Source organism: Achroia grisella, unplaced genomic scaffold (genome assembly GCF_030625045.1).
Source record: "Achroia grisella isolate CSIRO2021 unplaced genomic scaffold, CSIRO_AGI_Agris_v1 utg918, whole genome shotgun sequence".
In the NCBI taxonomy this organism is placed as follows: domain Eukaryota; kingdom Metazoa; phylum Arthropoda; class Insecta; order Lepidoptera; family Pyralidae; genus Achroia; species Achroia grisella.
The window spans coordinates 1,128,952-1,147,627 of record NW_026713067.1 but is presented as its reverse complement, the minus strand read 5'-3'; the positions used below and the strand labels follow the sequence as shown (position 1 = coordinate 1,147,627).

Below are 18,676 nucleotides of genomic sequence, written 5' to 3'. Positions count from 1 at the left end.
AATAATAGCCTGTGTTATTTTGACTACATAATATATTTATTAATAATATAGTTAAATATATATAAAATAATTAGTGTTATTTTGATAAACAATTACAAAAAACAATCATTGTAATCCAACGCGTCGAAGTTATATTACTGTAATATCAAAATCCATTCAAAGTTGTATAAAAGAGTAACAAACATCCATTCATCCATACCCAGAAACTTTCGTACTTATAATATTGTTAAGATTAAAGTGAATGTTTATTTATTCTGACACAAAAACTTTCTATAACAATAAAATGAAATGACCACTCCATATTCCAAAGACAACGAACGCGTATTGTTATATAAAAAATCTGGGACAAATAGTCATAGTCATAGTATATATCCGTGTAATGCTACCCTGGTAATGATCAGTGATAGCATCTTAATGATGGTACGCAGTCACCCGTATCATTATATTAGATAATACTCGACCCCAATTTCCTTTACATTTACTCCTCCAAGTAGACCGTACCTTTGAATACATCTATAGTTTTAGTATTAATTTGTATATTGAGAACGGCGTGGCTTAGTGCCTTACGTTTCCTACTTGGACTGAAAGATCATGAGTTTAAATCTTGTGTGTCAATTATTATTATTGATTATTCGGTGATAGAGACAAGTAGAAACAGATCATGATGATTTTATGTCATTTAAATGGCAAATAAATTCACACTAATGGTAAGTGGTAACCGTCGCCTATGAACAGAACGACGAAGATCACGATATCCTGTGACGTTCATGTACCTTGTGTGTTACAATTCTGGAGGAATTAAAATACCATGACTATTTATTTCATTTAGCTGACTTATCTCAGTCAACACGGCTGTGTTTCGGTTGATGATTAAGCTAAGCATTGTAAGCTTACAATGCAAGCTGAAGCTGAAGCTTAACAGCTGAAACAAACGTCTTTTTACAAAATCTAACTTGGATTTTTCATATATAAACAAAAAAATAGGCATTGCCTATATTCTTATTGTTTATACATTATTATACATTATTCTAATATTTTTTAAAATGAAAGAATAATTGTAAAGCAGAACGCCTTTAAAAACTGTAAAATACTGTAAAACTGTAACTCTTGAAACTGGACAATTTTCTCGAAGAATAAAGAATATATAGACTAGTTAAATTTTATAATCAACCTTCTATTTATTTGCTACTTGGAGAAAGTGCTTCAGTTTCATAAGTATTCTACGAGGCTTTTCGGTTTAGAATGCATTTTGCGAATAACCCTGTAATACTCTGAATATACTGTGTGAGACTAAAAACTTAACTGATGCACCACGATACAATCGAAAGTAGAAATATAAATAATCTTTCAAGTTTTTGTCAAGTTTTTTTATTCTACCGCTTATTCGGAATGCAGATTCATCACAAGAAGAATAAGCAAGAAACTTGTGTGTTGCTCTTTTAAATAAATATTGATTTACTTATATTTAATTAACAAACAAGGATTAGGCATGCGACAATCAACATAGAAACCGCTCTACGCATATTGTCTCGATTTGGTCACCCCAGTGTATCATTCAACGCATTGTCATAGTCAAATTATGCGGTGACGAAACAACTAATTAACTACATATTAGATGCAGAGAAATACTACTTGCAGTAAATATGAACAACAGATAAGAAAACATCATAATATGAAATCTTATATATAAAATTCTCGTATCACAATTTTAGTCACCATATTACGAAATGGATTTTTATGAAGTTTTATATGCATATTCATAGGTGTGAGAATCGGCTATTATCTATTTTTCATACCCCTAAGTGATTAGGTTTGTCCACCACTGCCATTTTTTTTAAAAAACACAATCTTTAATTGTTATATTTTTATAATGTGGCATTAAAAATACATACTAGTACAACTCTAAATTTTCACCCTTCTACCTTCAATCCCTATTTTTAATAGCGATTTTCATTTATATTTATTATGGCAAAACAACGTTTGTTCACAATTAATAGATCTATAAAACTACACACGTACGTAGTCACATCTGGTTTATAATAATAGTCATTATAACAGCACGTACGGACCCCTAAAAATGTGGTAGCAACGATTCCGATAATGATCTTCAATAGTGTCTCGGAGTGGTCACCCTAGCGTCCCATTAGCCACGATTCAACGCACAGTGATGGCCGAATTTTGCGGTGTCCCGAATTCCTATTCAATTCGATATCGCGCAGTTAGTTATATTAGGGTTGAATACGCATTATGAACCGGCCCGTTACGCAGTTATGAATCGTCATTTTAAACTATTACTTTCTGTTGAAACCAAATGGATATTTCATGTGAATTCATCGCGCGGTGTATTGGAATAATAGTGTCGTAGTATATAAATAGATTTGAACGATATTTTAGTAAAAACCTTTATTCAGACTACTGGCGATTGCTTTTACAGTTTTTAAAGGAATTAAAAATAGGTAGGCTCTCTTATTTGTCCTTTTTTTGTATGTGATATTTTTATATCTACCGCATTACTTCCGATGGTCGCGGTCGATTCCTCGCACGATACTAACATTTAAATTCATAAATATGATTGTTTGTATCGGTATTGGTGATTTCTATGTATATTATGATGATTTATGCATTCATAAAAAAATGTATATAAGTACATTTTTTTGTGAATGCATAAATGCACGCATGTATTTGACACTCTGTCTCAGTCGCCGTTTACACAGCATAATGCCCACATGACGTCAGCAGTGTGCCCTAGAAACAATGCTTCCTTCTCTTTTCTACATATACTACACATACCATTAAAATTTTCCTAATCGTGTATGTTTCTTCCAATGGAAATATATTAGTTATCACAAAGTATTTTTATGTCCGACAGATTTGAACTCACGACCTTCGTAGTCGAATTCAGATAATAATCACTGGACTACGAAAGCAAATCCATCCATACTGCGTATATTTACCACCAGTTGATAGCGTGAGTTGATGAATTGAATTGTATTTTTTTAATCAGGTCCTGGATTCTGGGGTCTCATCAACCCTCAATGGAGCATGTGCAACAAAGGCAGACGGCAAAGTCCAGTCAACGTCGAACCAGAAAAACTGCTATTCGACCCTTGGTTGAGGGACATACAGTTTGATAAACATAAGGTACTGTCTACATTTTTTTTATTTTAGAATGGCAAACTGGCTTATGTCTACTATAACATTAGCATTATTAAAACACGTGGAATTTACGTCTTTCTATTTGAGACCTACGAAAGTTTTAAATATAATAATCAATTTTTTTTACTATTAATACAAAAATTCCAAATTTAATCAGTGCTATGCCAGTAATTCAATAATAATTACATATAATAATCTCCAAAGTTAACCAGTTAACCCAAGTTAAACTAACAAAGCTTGTGTTATGGGTACTAGATGACTGATACAAATACATAAATTGAATTTCTTAAATACATATATAGGAAACACCCAGCCCGATACAATCAATTATACTCACGAATACAAATGTTTGTACCGTGCAAGGAATCAAACCCGCGACCATCGGGTAAATCGGTGAGCTATTCCGCTAGACCACCGAGGCCGTCGTAAATATAAATTATCTCCTATCAATTTTAAACCGTAAATCTATGTCGTAAAAATTAATTATTGCATTACAAGTAAACATTTGCGTTTACCTACTGCGGACGGCGGTAATGGCCAAATTTACATAGCAACAGCCTCTCGCATTAATCCTTTGCTAAAACACGATAAGCGGTTTGCGATAGTCCAGTTTACGTTTTTGCACTACGCGGACATGGGTTAATATATTATTATGACCTCTACATTGTTATCTAACCACATTAATATATAGGTACTCTAGTGTAGTTCGCAAACTAGTTCGGAAGAGCCTATCAACGAGGAACTACACGAACCTGTACTGCCGCTTATTAGTTCCTTAAGCAAACATAAAAAAACATAATTACATATTTTCGGGAACAGGCAATTACATATTTTTGGTGATATATTCTTCTTAAAAAACTATATAGCTGTATCGTCTAGACAAAACTTGGGCAGTTAGTTTATACCACAATCTGGTTGTCTATGCTAGGAAGCTCCCCTAAAACCGCAATAATAATAAAAATGATATAATTACAAGACCCTGAACAATCCACACAGCACCATCTAGCCCCAAGATATGCAGAGTTTGTGTATGGAAAGTAAATATATGACGTATGTATTTACAAAAATATATTTAAGTATTTCTATCAGTTGTTAAATCAATTAAATTGTTTAAAAAAATAAACTAAAACACCCAGACTAATCAAACAATCATACTCAGTAGTAATTGTGAATATTTAGAAGTTGATCCTAATTGTTGATCCATTATTAATTTTTAGTATATCTAGGATCAACGTTTTTATATGATAATACTTCGAGGTGTGGTTTTTTTTTTGGAAACTCAAGTAATAGAGAATTCAACTATTACTTGTATATTAATTTAAAATTGTTGTATACTAACCTATAACAATTTAATCAAAACTATTACTTAATCCAACAGTATAACTTTAAGCAAATAACTTACTTCATACTCGTAGATATTCAAGGGCGATTGAATAACAACTTCAATCTTCGGCAATAATTTGTTAGGTATTGTTTCGACATTGAAGAATGCCCTAATATTCTAGATTCAACCCTACTGTAGGTAATTATTAAGTCTAAATTAGTCTGAATGATGTTCCAGTTAAACGTTCGATTAACTACAATTACGGATTTCGATGATTGTAGGCATTAAATGGATGATTTAGTACTCGTAAATGTAGTAGATAAGTAGGTACAGCTAAAATTTTCCATCTATCTAAACCATTATTATTTGAAATAGACGAAATAAAAAATACTGAAACTATAGTAATAAACTCTTTCGCATATATATGAGCTATGCTATATTTTTAAATCACACATACAATGGACAGGCTCATCGAATTTACTTATGACTTGAGGCCTGGTAGCTACTTTGCTCAGAGGTTAAGTCTGGCTATTCAAAGAGACAACGCTGTCAGTATCTTAGGTACGCTGTCTCTATGAGCCGCGCCGTATTACAATTTACCTTTTTGTGAACGTTTATTAATATGCCTATAAAAATAGTAATACTATATATGACCAACATATTTTTAGGGTACAAAACACTTTAAAATCAATAAAAAAAATACAAGTGTAATAATGTTCAAAAACTTGTCCGGCCGTGCGGCGCGATAGGCTATCGGTGGTGCTGCATACATTAGCATGCTATTACCGACGCTGTAATTCACTCGAATGAATAATTCTGCATGCACTACACTTGCAATATTCATTAGCCTTCACCTTTACTGTTACGTGTTTGATGTTTAAAAATAATTTATTTCAATATTCAAATTTTGTATTACATTGCACTGATTGCTTACATGCCTGATTTAAAAAAATACACCATCATCACTGGAACGCTTTCATATTACTTTTAACTCTACGTTTCAGTTCGCCTCCAGTTTCAATTGAGAACTTGTTAGAAACTCACCTATTTCTGAAGTCAATCTGTTATCGCTATTAACACTTAATTAAAAATCACATACTTTAATAGTATTTTTTTTTTCGGTCTACTCTAATGCTGTTGCCGCAGCTGTAAAGATCTTCACCAGACGATAGTGAGAGCGAGAGCAAATTGCATTCCATACCCCGCGGAAGGACTTATGGAACGGCTAAAGGCCAACTCCCGCTTGACGGATACGACTATAGTCTGGGAGCACTGCAAGGGTATCACACCTCGGCTCTAGCTGTCGTAATGTTTATCGCCGTTTGAATTAGACAGGGGATCGATCGGAGGGGTGAATAGTATTTAAACGTTAGCTTGCCATGGTCATTATATAAATAAATATATAATGACCATGGATATATATCTACCGTGGATCATAGGTCATGTAAAGTAGTTAAATAAAATATAATGCAAAGTATCTCAATATCCTACTTCAAGGTCAGATTGTAAAATAAATGTATACCAACAATATAAGTAAAATAATTAAAAACAGGCATAACTGTAAAAAACATGGCTAATGATTATATTTGTCATTAAAATAGTCATAAATATTACAACAGCATTTTAGAAATAACATGTGGTGAAGGATCCTTTGAAAAACATGCTTTATTTATCAATGTAGTTTGATCACCCCCGAAAGATGACTATCTACAAATATATATATATACATGAGTACAAGGTCTCGGGCACACGTGTAACTCATATTTTTTTTTATGCCACAATTTTCGTATACAAACATACAGCCCAGCAGATGGTAAATCGTTACCGTAGCCTATGAATGCCTGAAACGCCAGAACTCATAAAATCATACTGTTATACGGATAGCGGTCCTATATATTATCTGATACATTAATTAAAACTAGGCTCTTATTATAACCGCCGTAATTCATACTCTATAAATAATGGTACATACGTTGCTGTAATACTCATTAGCCTGCGGTCGTATAAAGTTGTTAACTAACCATCCGATATGATTGCATATCCCTCTATAGGATCACTATAAAGGTATTTTTTCCTGTATATAGCTGGAGGATCCTGAGGAAATCTTCAGGCTAAATGCGATTTTTTTATGCAATTGGTAGACGAACAAACTGACCGCCCACCTTATGGTAAGTGGTAACCGTCGCCTAAACAGAACCACTTCACATGATCTGTCATGTCCATGATTTCACTCATGCGTTACCATTCCGGTAAACGAAAATGCGAAAGTTTATGTCGGTTTGTTATCTTTTACATATAAGCTGAGCGGATAAATGTAACAATTAACTCATTGAGGATCTAAAGATCTTTAGTTATCTCTACCGACATGTTATAGAGCCTACCCAAATAAATATACCTTACCGTACGTCTTTGAATTTTGTTTTTAAAAATCATAAAAAACCACATAGTTTTTTAATCTATTTTACAGAATAAGTCTTTATTGTTATCTTTCACATAAACAGCTGTAGCAAGGGCAAACCACACCTACCCATAGTTTGTCTACTTTGTATAAGATAGTAAACTTACTAGATGTAACATAAAATATTGATATTCAATAGGAAATATGACTTAAATCTGCTTAGAATCCAGTCTTAAATAAGTTTAAACAAAGTTCGGTAACAATGGTTAATAAGTTTATGGATACCGTGAGTGCTGTGTCGCCCTGTATCTTTTGTTTGACTATCTAGTGACTATTTATTCAAATAAACTTACATTGTTTTGAATAGTCATAACATTTTTTTAATCTACCGAATGCTGTCTCATCACAAGAAGAACAAGCAAGAAACTTGTGTGTTGCAATTTATTCTTACTTACAATTTAGTTTAAGTGTGTGAATACAAACCACCGATTAGCACTAATTCAATGAAATAATAAAATATAAAAAAAAACATTCAATATACAACAACTGGTTAAACAATTAATAGACATTCACATTACTGTACTATACTCAGCTCGTGATCACGGCTAGAGCAACCTAGTCGTAACGTCGAGAAATGTAAATACTTTATTTCCAACAAAATGATTCGTATTTGGACCTGATGTTAATAATAAATCAAAGCTTCCTTGACGGGAGTTGTATCTAAAACCGGTAGCTCATACGACTTTCATATTATAAAGGTGAAGAATTTGTTTGCTTGCTTGTTTATTTGGTTGACTGCGCTATTCTCTGGAACTACTGGTTACAATTAAAAAATATTTTAATTCATTTACAAGAAAGCCTATGTTACAACATCAGGCTACGACAAATAGAAGCGAAGCACCAAATAAAAATGTCGTAGAAACAGGGAAAATTGCACAGGTCAGTTAGTTAAATAATATTGTTAATTCTAATTATGGAGAAAACATGTATTCTCTTTACTCAATAAATAATTTCTTATATAAATAATGAAGCGTTACAAATATTACAACACTGTATTTTTACATGTCTATCATCATGTTACATACTTCATTAATGCCTGTACCTCCTCTTATGTCTCACTCACAAAAGCCCATGCTTGATTATATTCTTTTCACGATTAAAATAATAATATTTATTACCTACAATTTTTCTTGTCCATTTCCAGTGATTAAACATCTTTGGTGCCCTGACTTCGCGTGTCAACAGGCAATATGTCATATCTGTTCAAAGCGTACTAACTTTCCAGGCTTTAATCAAGGTGCGACCCATTGATTGATAGGATCGCCCCCACCACCAAACCACTCGTTACGTGGTGATTCACCGGTAATAATGATGCAAAACAATACACCAAGTTTGATGATAGAAAACCATTTCGTTCCATAATCAATTTGATCGTTTATACTTATATAAAGTGGGCTTAAATTGGTGAATACACTCGTAGTACATATATTCTTTATTGCACTTAGAAAATTGGGTAATAAAATAATATAGAGGCAGTGTGAGGACATATTCTTTAAAGAGATCTCAGTTAGTCAACCACAGACAATAACATTGCTAATATGGAGTGGGTACTATTTAATGGAAGCAATAAGTATAATGTCAAAATCTAAGAACACACTGTACTTTTTGGTACCTTAATGTATATATAAACGTATACGCAGGCACTAGTAAAGATTAACATGAAATGTTTCACATCGGGAAAAAATCAGTAGATATTTACCATAACAATTATTAGAAGATGCATGTTATGGCTTCCACCGTAAATGATGGTGACTCTCTGGCAAACTACGTTGTGGTACTCTTAAAAAAGGTTTCTTCTGTAGTTGATATTAACAGCCATAATAGAGAGTAGAGTCAACACAACACTTTTTAGTACACAAGACGTAAGAGTGTCTATTCACACACGGCCTTAATGTTATATACCATTTGTTTGTAGACAGTTTTCAATATACAATTACAATGGCAAGCCACCTGATGGTAAGTGTCCCCTATATACATGAATAGTACTACGAAATCAAGTTATCATGTGATTCCTGTGATACTGAGGCGTTGATACCGTAGGACAAAGATGATGATATGCCTCTTATCCAGTAACTGCACTGCCGTATCTTCCTTTAACCCAAAAGCAACTTACAAAGCAAGATTGATTTGCGGCTAAAATAAGCACACAGAGGACACTTTATAAAATCTACTTATGTAATAATTACAAAGTACACTTAGATTGTGAAATGAACTACCTGCCTTTTCTCGCGAGGCTTCAGCATTGGATTATTCAAAAAGGGCACATCAAGATTTCTTAAAGGTCGGCAAAGAGCACGTGTCGCCGCTGGTGTCTCAAGCGTCCATAGACTACGGTAACCATGAAACGATGGGCTTCAAAAATGAAATATACAAAAAAATATAGTACCTTATTTCTTTCGGCTGAATCAATACACTGTTAAACAATCTCATAATAATTAAACGAATGAAAATATTGTTTAAGGTCAGCGGGGTGCTTCAAAATACTGGACAATCCCTGGTATTCAGAGTGGAGAAAGATTCGAAACATCAAGTAAATATAAGTGGAGGACCACTCTCCTACAGGTACCAATTTGAAGAAATATACTTCCATTATGGAATGGAAGACAACAGAGGTTCAGAGCATCAGATAGACCACCACACGTTTCCTGGCGAGGTACGTTCCTTTTTTTTAATGGTAACTTTCTGCTATGCATTTTTTTTTCACGTAAAAAAGATAGAAAGTTAATCTAAGTTTATCGGTAAGTAGACAAGTCAACCTTGACATTTCACACTACGTTATCTGGTCATCAATCTACGTTTAGCTACTACTATTACTAACTAACTGCTATACATATATTTATAGTTATTACATAATATGCTCATGAATACAAATGTTGGTTGACGGCCTTGGTGATCTAGCGGTTTAGCACACCACCTTACTTCCAATAGTCGGGGATTCGATTCATTAATTTGTATTCATGAGTATTATTGTTTGTATGTATATATAGGTCTAGGTGTTTTCTATGTGTATTTCGTATATATTCACAAATAAAATTTATTCTAGGTATTTATGTCAGTTGTCTAGTACTCGTAACACGAGCTCTGCTTAGCTTAGGACTAGATGGCGCTGTGTGGATTGTCCAGAGTAATTTTGATTATTATTATCCAGGAATCGAACTAGCGACTATCGGAACTTATTAATGTGTTAAGTCGCCATGACCTTAGTTCACTATCTCGTTGATTAACAAAAGATCTCATTGAACTAGGTTAAGAATTAGAGAGTTCTTAATTCTTTCAGGAGTTTTAAGAAGATGAGTTTATGAAGTATTTTAGCTTTCTTTATTATAATTTGAGGGCTAGATAATTATTATAGTCTATTACATAATTACCAGTGTTAGATGATGGAGTTATTACAGAATATTGGACTAATATTGTCATATGTATTTTTGAATCACTTTCAGAAATACACTCGCCTTGGTTCATCATTATAAATTACTCAATTTCAATAACATCATCAGAACTATGCTTTGTTGAATCTTCTGTATGAAAATCTGTTTGTCTATTTCAATTATTTCTGCTGACAACTAACGCACTTTGCAAGCATATGACACTGACATTACTGGGAATACAGATGTAACAACTTTGGAAATGACAACGCTTGCGGCCACCATGAGGGTCACAGTGGGTAGATTGTAATTTTCGCTGCCGAAATGTTGTTCCTATCTATACACGTCGGCTACTGCTTTCCGTTAGCATATTAGTCATTTCGTTTCTTTTGATGGTGTTGGTGGTTTAGCGGTTTAGCTTTTAAAGTAAACTTTTTTAGGTTTTAAAGTAAAGCGGTGTGCTTTTTTTCGATCGTCGTAGGTTCGATGATATATTTTTCTCAGTAGTCTAATACCCATAACAAAAGCTCTGCTTAGCTTGGAAATAGACGGCGCTTTGTTAATTTTTCTGGATTCTTATTATTATATATTAACTCAATTCATTGCATCCTCAATCAATTTATTAAAAGAGATAACAATGAATTCTTATAGAGCTATAATTGCCGTGTCTTCTATAGTTCCATTATTTGAAATGAACATTGATTTTTACTTACATATTCTATTAACCATCATTAGTAATCATTAACTTGCATATTCTCTTTTGTAGTAAAGGTAAATCAAGAACATTCTGATTTTTAATAATATTATCAAACTGCTGTAGCAACTTAGAAAGCCTGACCTCTCACACATAATAAGTAATTCAATATATCAGTTCAACATAAATTGGGCGATAGTCTTCAAAGCAATGCAAACTATGCGTTCTTGACCATCTACCGTCAACTATGACCAAACATTCCTGACCACTCACCGCCGCTGCCGTCTACGATTTACTGATAAATTCCAATACTCCACTGTGATTTAATTAATTTAAATTATTATATCTACCATCTTTCTTTATATATTGTCGTCGAAGTAAACTACTATTTGAAAATTAGGTAAGATTAATTGATACAATCTCCTGATAAGTTAGTAGGCGGAAGATGAAATTTATTGTAAAAGAAAATATTGTACGTTTTCGTAGCTAATACTAAAATTTACTACGTCATTTAGCAGTAAAATTATTACGTTGTTAGTAACTTCAATTTATAATAATTACCCTGGATAATCCACAAAGAGCCGTCTAATCTCAAGCTAACAGCAAGCTCTGCTTAGCTTAGTTATGGGTACTAAACAACTAGTAAAAATATATTTTGAATTGTTGCAGCTTGGTTATAAAGCGACTTTAACTTGTATAAAAACAGCCTTAAAATAAATAGTATCCGATATGGAAATAATTATTACCTACTAGTAGACCCGATAGTCGTCGAAACGTCGTCCTGTTTGGGAAAGCCTACCTACAGGGTCAAATTGTATTTTCTAACTATCCAGAAACCCATTAAAATATATACGTCAAATTTCATCCAAATCCTTGTCGATCCAACCGTTTAGAAGAAATTAAGTAGCAAACACACATTTAGAATAATTAGATATACATTAAGATACATATTAAGATTAAAATAAATTTAAATAAAAAGAACGCCCTACTTTTTACAATACGAGATTGCGATAAAATCAATGCAACTTTTCAAACGATCACAATGAAAACTTCATTACAAATTAACACCTAAAACTTGATATCATTACCGAAGATCCCTGCGGCGAAACTTTTCAACCCCGTCTCAAGTTTGTTCCAAAACAAACGTTTTTGAAAGCAACCGCCGCAAATATTTGCACGGAGACGATGTCTTTTAATTAAATAAAGCAATTTGGGTAATTAGTTATTTGATTTGTCTGTGTACATGCTTGACTTTCTCTTTTATGTTCTTATATATATATATATCAAATCTTTACGACTATTATCACAGATGGGATAGTTAGAGGCATTGGCTACTGTCGACATCATAGTCGCTACGTTTATAAACGCCCATATTTAAGTATATTTTATTCGAACGTAGCTAAATATAATATATTTATTTTTAAAGTCAGTTAATAAATAAATCTTTTATTAATTTATTGACTGACTTTAAATTCTATATCGTGTAGATACGAAACACAAACACTATGTCTAATAAACAGGTAGCCGTCCATAACGGTGTGTGTATATTTTAACACATACTTTTTTTAATATAAGAGAGCCTATTTTCGTCCGCGTTATATAATCTATCTTCATGCCATATTATGTTAAAATCCATTCAACTATTTGATCGAAAAAGGTATTAAACAGACAGACACTTTTACATTATTATTATTATCAGCATGGGTTAGTTAATGACATTCCAATACTTAAACATAAATTGAACAATGATAATAATAGCATAGAAACAAGAAATACAAAATAGGATTTTGTGTATGTATTTGTCGATAACCATCATACCTCAAGTTCGATAATAATCAATTGATTGGTCGGTTGCGGTTCCGTACTAGTTCAAACAGTTAGGTGTATTGATCAACAGAAAGTGGTTATCGAAATTTAATGCTTCGTCAAATGATAGAGTTAATGCTTTGTTTAATTGAATTCGTCGTTGTATTTTTTGTGTTAGTAAACTTGATAATTAGGGCTGATTAGTAAACAAAAATCGAGAAACAATAGTATTTTTTATAGCATAGGTGATAAATGAACTCACCTGGTGGTAAGTGATTACGCCGTCTATGAGTACCCGCTATACCAGAGGAATTGCAAGTGCGTTGTCGACCTTTTAATTAGGAATAAGATCTTATCTTGAAGGTTAAATTATCGTATCAGTTCAGAAATAAAATATACACATATAATTTCGTGTGAAGAAATAATAATATTTTTTTTCACAGGACATATTGTTTTCATATAAGCAAACATATAGTCTAAAAATTTTAGGAAACAATATAGCTCCAAAATTTGTAAAATTGTTCAATAGGTTTTAATAATACCCAATTACCAACATACAGACAGACACGGCGAGGTTTTTATTTTATAATATGTACAGATGTACCCTTGTTTACAGGTCCAATTGTATGGATTCAATAAGGAACTGTACCATAATATGTCTGAGGCACAACACAAATCACAAGGTGTTGTTGGCATTTCACTCATGATCCAAGTAAGTTTAGTGTAATAATTATAACGTATTTTAAAATTACTAATAAATAGATATTTTAATTAATTTTAAATCTACTTAATAGATTTTATGAATAAATACAGATAGAATTTAAATGTTAATATTACGATACGTAAAATACTTAAGAGTTTATATTTTAAGTGGTTCTTACAATGACCCCTCCATGAAACTGTAACATGATTCATTTTACTACACTGATGAATCTGGTTTTTATGTTGTTGGTATTGTGTTATACAACAATACAGAAACTCGGAAATGTTTCTTTAATGCATCTTTAAAATAAACTATAGCCTTTTTATAATGTAATCATTAACGCTGAATATTGTTTTTAGATTGGTGAACCAACAAATAAAGAGTTAAGAATATTAACTAACGCATTCACTAAGGTTACTTATAGAGGTAAGCTGTGTAATTCTTTACCTTTAACTATATTGTCAGATGGAATGTATGTATATGCTCAGTTATGGTGAATGTAGTAACCATGTCCATCACTAAACAAGCACACATAGCCCCTAAACAATAGATTGATTTTTTATATCTATTCTCCAAATAGTATAGCATATAATAGAGTATTCTTATATACCTATATATACTGAAACAGTATACCTATCAAACAGCGAAAAAATTCCCCTAATCAATACAATGGTTACGGAATTTACTATCCGCATAATACAATCCGCTTTCTCTCTTTTATTATATATATTAATATTAGTTAACGTACATGTATAGGATATGCTAGTTTATTGTAGATGTAACGTTTAATACCGGTATTTTTATTTATCAGGCAATTCGTACCCAATCAAGCATTTACCGCTGAGCTCGCTCCTACCAAACACCCAGCAGTACCTCACATATGAAGGGTCCACCACACACCCTGGCTGTTGGGAGACGGCCGTCTGGATCATCTTCAACAAGCCTATTTATATTTCTAAGCAAGAGGTATTTACGAAACTTTATATTTTAATTAATTATTTATGTGTATAAACATAAATAATTAATTAAAATATAAATACAATCTGAACCGGTTCAGAATTGCGACTATATTAATAATAATAATATAAATGTACCATAAAAACAAAATTGTCTAAATACTCTAATTAATTTAAAATATCCTTCATTTTTAGTATTTTTTAAAATAGTTATGAACTACAGGTCTACTGTAGACTCTATTTCCGCTCCACTGATTTTGGATTACTGATTTGCATTTTTTTTTTTTCACTTTTATTATACACTAACTATTATTATATTCCATATTTCGTAGGCACTGAAAAAATTATAGTCTGTTTTTTTACTCTGACTTTACAATGCCACCTTTTTGCGATTCCTAAATAGTGTTGTATCACTATGAGCCATGGAAATTAATATTATTACCTATTTTTTATTAAAAAATATTATTACTCGAATAATTTTTATTAAAAAATATAATGATTTATTTATTTTAGAATAATGTGTTTATGTTAAGTTTTAAGGAAATATAATGAGATTATAAATACTGTCTCAGATGTACCAATTACGAAGAACCATGCAGGGATCTCAGTTAACCCCAAAAGCGCCTCTGGGGAATAACGCGAGGCCAGTTCAGCCACTGCACCATCGCACTGTAAGAACGAACATCAACTTCAACAAGCAAGGAATTCAGGTTGGAAACATTTTTTTACATGTGTATCGTAATAGGAAACAAGCTGATGGTCTTATCTTATGGAAAATTGTAATCAACAAACACACATCGTCGTGATTTTTAACCGTATAAATGGAGATTTATATTAATAATAATAAATAGCTAATCTACAATGTACGTGCCATACAGACGACATCACGAGAAACGACTAGTTCTAAATAATCATATGAAAACATACATACATGCATAATTAAATTTATTATAATACTCGAAGTAGTTATACGAATACGGAAAACAACAGCTACTAGATAAAAAATTATAATAAAGCTAAATCTTTTTTAATAAATAAAATGAAAAATAAGTAAAATTAACGAATAAATGGAGATGGTTGACAAAAATATCACAATAATTCTAACAGTCCTTCATAAACAAGAGATGATAACAATGTAATGACCAAACTTGGCATACAGCGGACCGAAACACAATAAAAACTATATGACTGTTATCAAAAGCAAGTGCAAGTTAAATGCTGTAATAAACGAGTAAGTAGTAAACAAAGTTCAGACATGTCGGCTTTTGTTTTAATTTAATGCGTGTAGTTGAACAATTCCCTTGAAAATAAGCTACAAATTAAACATGTCATCAAATCATAAATTATTATAACCTTTTTAAAAAAACATTAAATAATTTTTCTATATGTTAATATATAGCCACAGCGTATAACTCCTAAAATAATAGCTGCTAAAAATATAGTTTTTTCTTTAGTAGTGCAAACTTTGTATTGTATGTAGTCGTGACGTATCAACGTTTAAAGAGTATGATGGAAGATCGCGGAAAGTAGCAAAAGCTCCGCCGACAAGAGCGTTGCTCTTAAATTATAAATTAATTAATTAAGTGTATAAATTAAGTAATTAACAAACTGAAAATTAACTCGATGATAAGCAACCGCCGGGTATATATATGAATGGTATGAAGTGATATGTGATATGATCCTTGTACCACTAATGAGTTGCCATTGGCAACGACTAATGCAATACCTCCATAACCTGTAATTTCACTACTATATCTTGTGAGATATCACAAATTATAATGAAATACGGATATACTTGAAACGGATGAAATTACTCGATGAGATACTCAGTGCTGAAATACTGATAAAAACAATAGCTTATTTCTCTAATAGTTTATACGTTGCAGATAACATTATTACCGAACCTAACAATATAAGTGCATCAGACTGTAGACGATAAATTGTCAACAAATCCGCCTTAAGACGAGGCTTGTTCGAGTCGTGGCGTAAAATATAATTTACGTCTGCTGTCGTCTGCGTTAATTAATTTGATACGGGTGCACTGTGGTTTAGGGTGCGATCTCTGAGAAAACGGCTCTGTAGGGTTGTCACAAAACATATATCTTTAAGAAATAATTAAAATTAAATTCTTATATATTTAAAAAAATCATGTTTGATAATACTAGTAAGTAAATATCTTTCATTTTTACTGTCAATGTTACTCTATCTGTGTGTTATGTCATTAAAATATACTCAATATGTAATTAAACGAAATTCTATAATTGAGCAGTATTAGATCAATTTCAAAAACATTTACATTTTTTCAGAATCGATAAAACTAATTACAATTTCATATACCTCTTTGTTAATTGAATTGCCTACAATTTTTTAAATATAATTGGACGGCCCACTTGATGATTAGTGATAACTTGTACTTGTACTACAGACGTCACGTTATCATGTGACCCTGTGATACTATAGTGATATGCCTGCAACCGAAACACAACTTACAAAACAAGCAACGTGGCGGCTGAAGTCGATAAGCAGAAATCTTTTTACAAAGTCTACTAAACAGGTAGTTTACTAAATTAGCCGATATTTGTCAGTTTAAAAAATGTATGAAACACTATTTAGGACAGTGGCTGGTGGTGTAATTCCATTTTTAAAACTCGTCTTTCATAAATGGAATTATGTAAATTTGAAGTTTGTGAAACCCAAATTCAATTAAAATTTAATTTAATATCATCCAAAGTTGACAACCCTAGTCTTGTGTTTGGTTGTTAGTTGTTTGTTGGACTATTATTGTAGCCAATGATTTACTACACTAATGTTAGCGTGAAATATTGATTACAATGTCAATCATAATTTACATCAACTCTACTGTACAGTGGTGATTACATTGCTCCCGTAAGCGAGGTTCTGTTTTCGATTACCAGTTGATGAATTATGAAAACATATTTTTCTAACCAGCATAAACCGCAACTTTGTACCCATTTAACTTTTTTTATTTGGAATACGTATATTATAACACATAAAGGTACCAAAATCAGTTAAGCTATTTCTGAGATTAGCACGTACATGTACGATACACTGTACGTACGTATGTATGTACTGTATGTACATACATATATATAAAAAATATTTTACAATTATTATAAAGTTGCTTTTTAAAATAAATGTAAAGTCTTTTTTCTGAAAGATTTAGGACAGACTGAAAATCCGTTCAGCTGTTTAGCCGCAATACAGCAACAAACAGAGAAAAAACTTACTTTCATGTTTATAATATTTATATAGATTACTATATAAATAATAACCCCGGACAATTCACACAACGCCATCTAGTTCCAAGTTAAATAGAGCTTATATTATGATTACTAGACAACTGATATAAATACATATACAATATACATGGAAAACACACAGACCGATGCAAATAATCATACTCATGAATATTAAAGAATTGGACACACACTCGCGAGCAACCAAATCAACTGAAGCGCTACATCTACAATAATCTACATTCAAACATTGTTTTAAAGTATAGCGGATATACCAAAATTATGTTCTCTAATAATGTTTCTTTGTTTCAGGTTTCCAGCAATTGTCCTGATATGTATCGGAACATGCATTATACAGGTATTTTTATTTAATAATCAACATGATAACAAGTTTCTTAACAAATTCGCACCTCTTCAACTAGAGCCACAAGACAAAAATATTATAATTATTATTACTAGTTTTTCGGAATTTACTATAATTGTAGTTTATCATCAGTGTCAATACAGTAGCATCATCATAACATCAATTCAAACAGCTCCATCTGAAGCAAAACTAAGCATAGCCTATATTATGTGCACTGAATAATTGTTAAAAATACTGAAAGATATGGTGATATTTTGGTTTGTAACTTTTCATTGTATACATATATATTAATACAAACTATAATACGCAAAATGTTTGTATCGTGCGAGAATCGAAGAAGCGACCATCAGACAATACCGTTTCTCGAATCGAGAGACCATGAAGGCCGTTAATGAGGGAAATGAAATTAGAATTTTAAAATGTATCTCACTAACTTTGTTTTTTGCATTGTGACTCTATTTGGCATGTGCTATATCTCTTTAGGGCCTTCTCGCTATCTAGATTTCTTTCAAGAAAGATTTCTATTTGGACTAGAAATAGCACTTATCACCTTATCATGTTTATTATACTACATACTAAATTTATTGCATGAA

The 18,676-nt window shown here is 32.0% G+C and overlaps 1 protein-coding gene across 2 annotated transcripts in view; it reads left to right on the top strand.

The window, feature by feature from the left end:
* LOC131853974 (carbonic anhydrase-related protein 10) overlaps positions 1-18,676 on the top strand; it is a 61,566-nt gene that overhangs the window by 40,076 nt on the left and 2,814 nt on the right. For both annotated transcript variants that reach the window (XM_059205078.1, XM_059205077.1), the window contains exons 4-10: positions 3,005-3,141; positions 9,400-9,591; positions 13,420-13,515; positions 13,866-13,932; positions 14,318-14,472; positions 15,035-15,172; positions 18,032-18,077. In XM_059205078.1, coding sequence (XP_059061061.1) covers positions 3,005-3,141; positions 9,400-9,591; positions 13,420-13,515; positions 13,866-13,932; positions 14,318-14,472; positions 15,035-15,172; positions 18,032-18,077 — 831 coding nt within the window. The remainder of the gene's footprint in view (positions 1-3,004; positions 3,142-9,399; positions 9,592-13,419; positions 13,516-13,865; positions 13,933-14,317; positions 14,473-15,034; positions 15,173-18,031; positions 18,078-18,676) is intronic.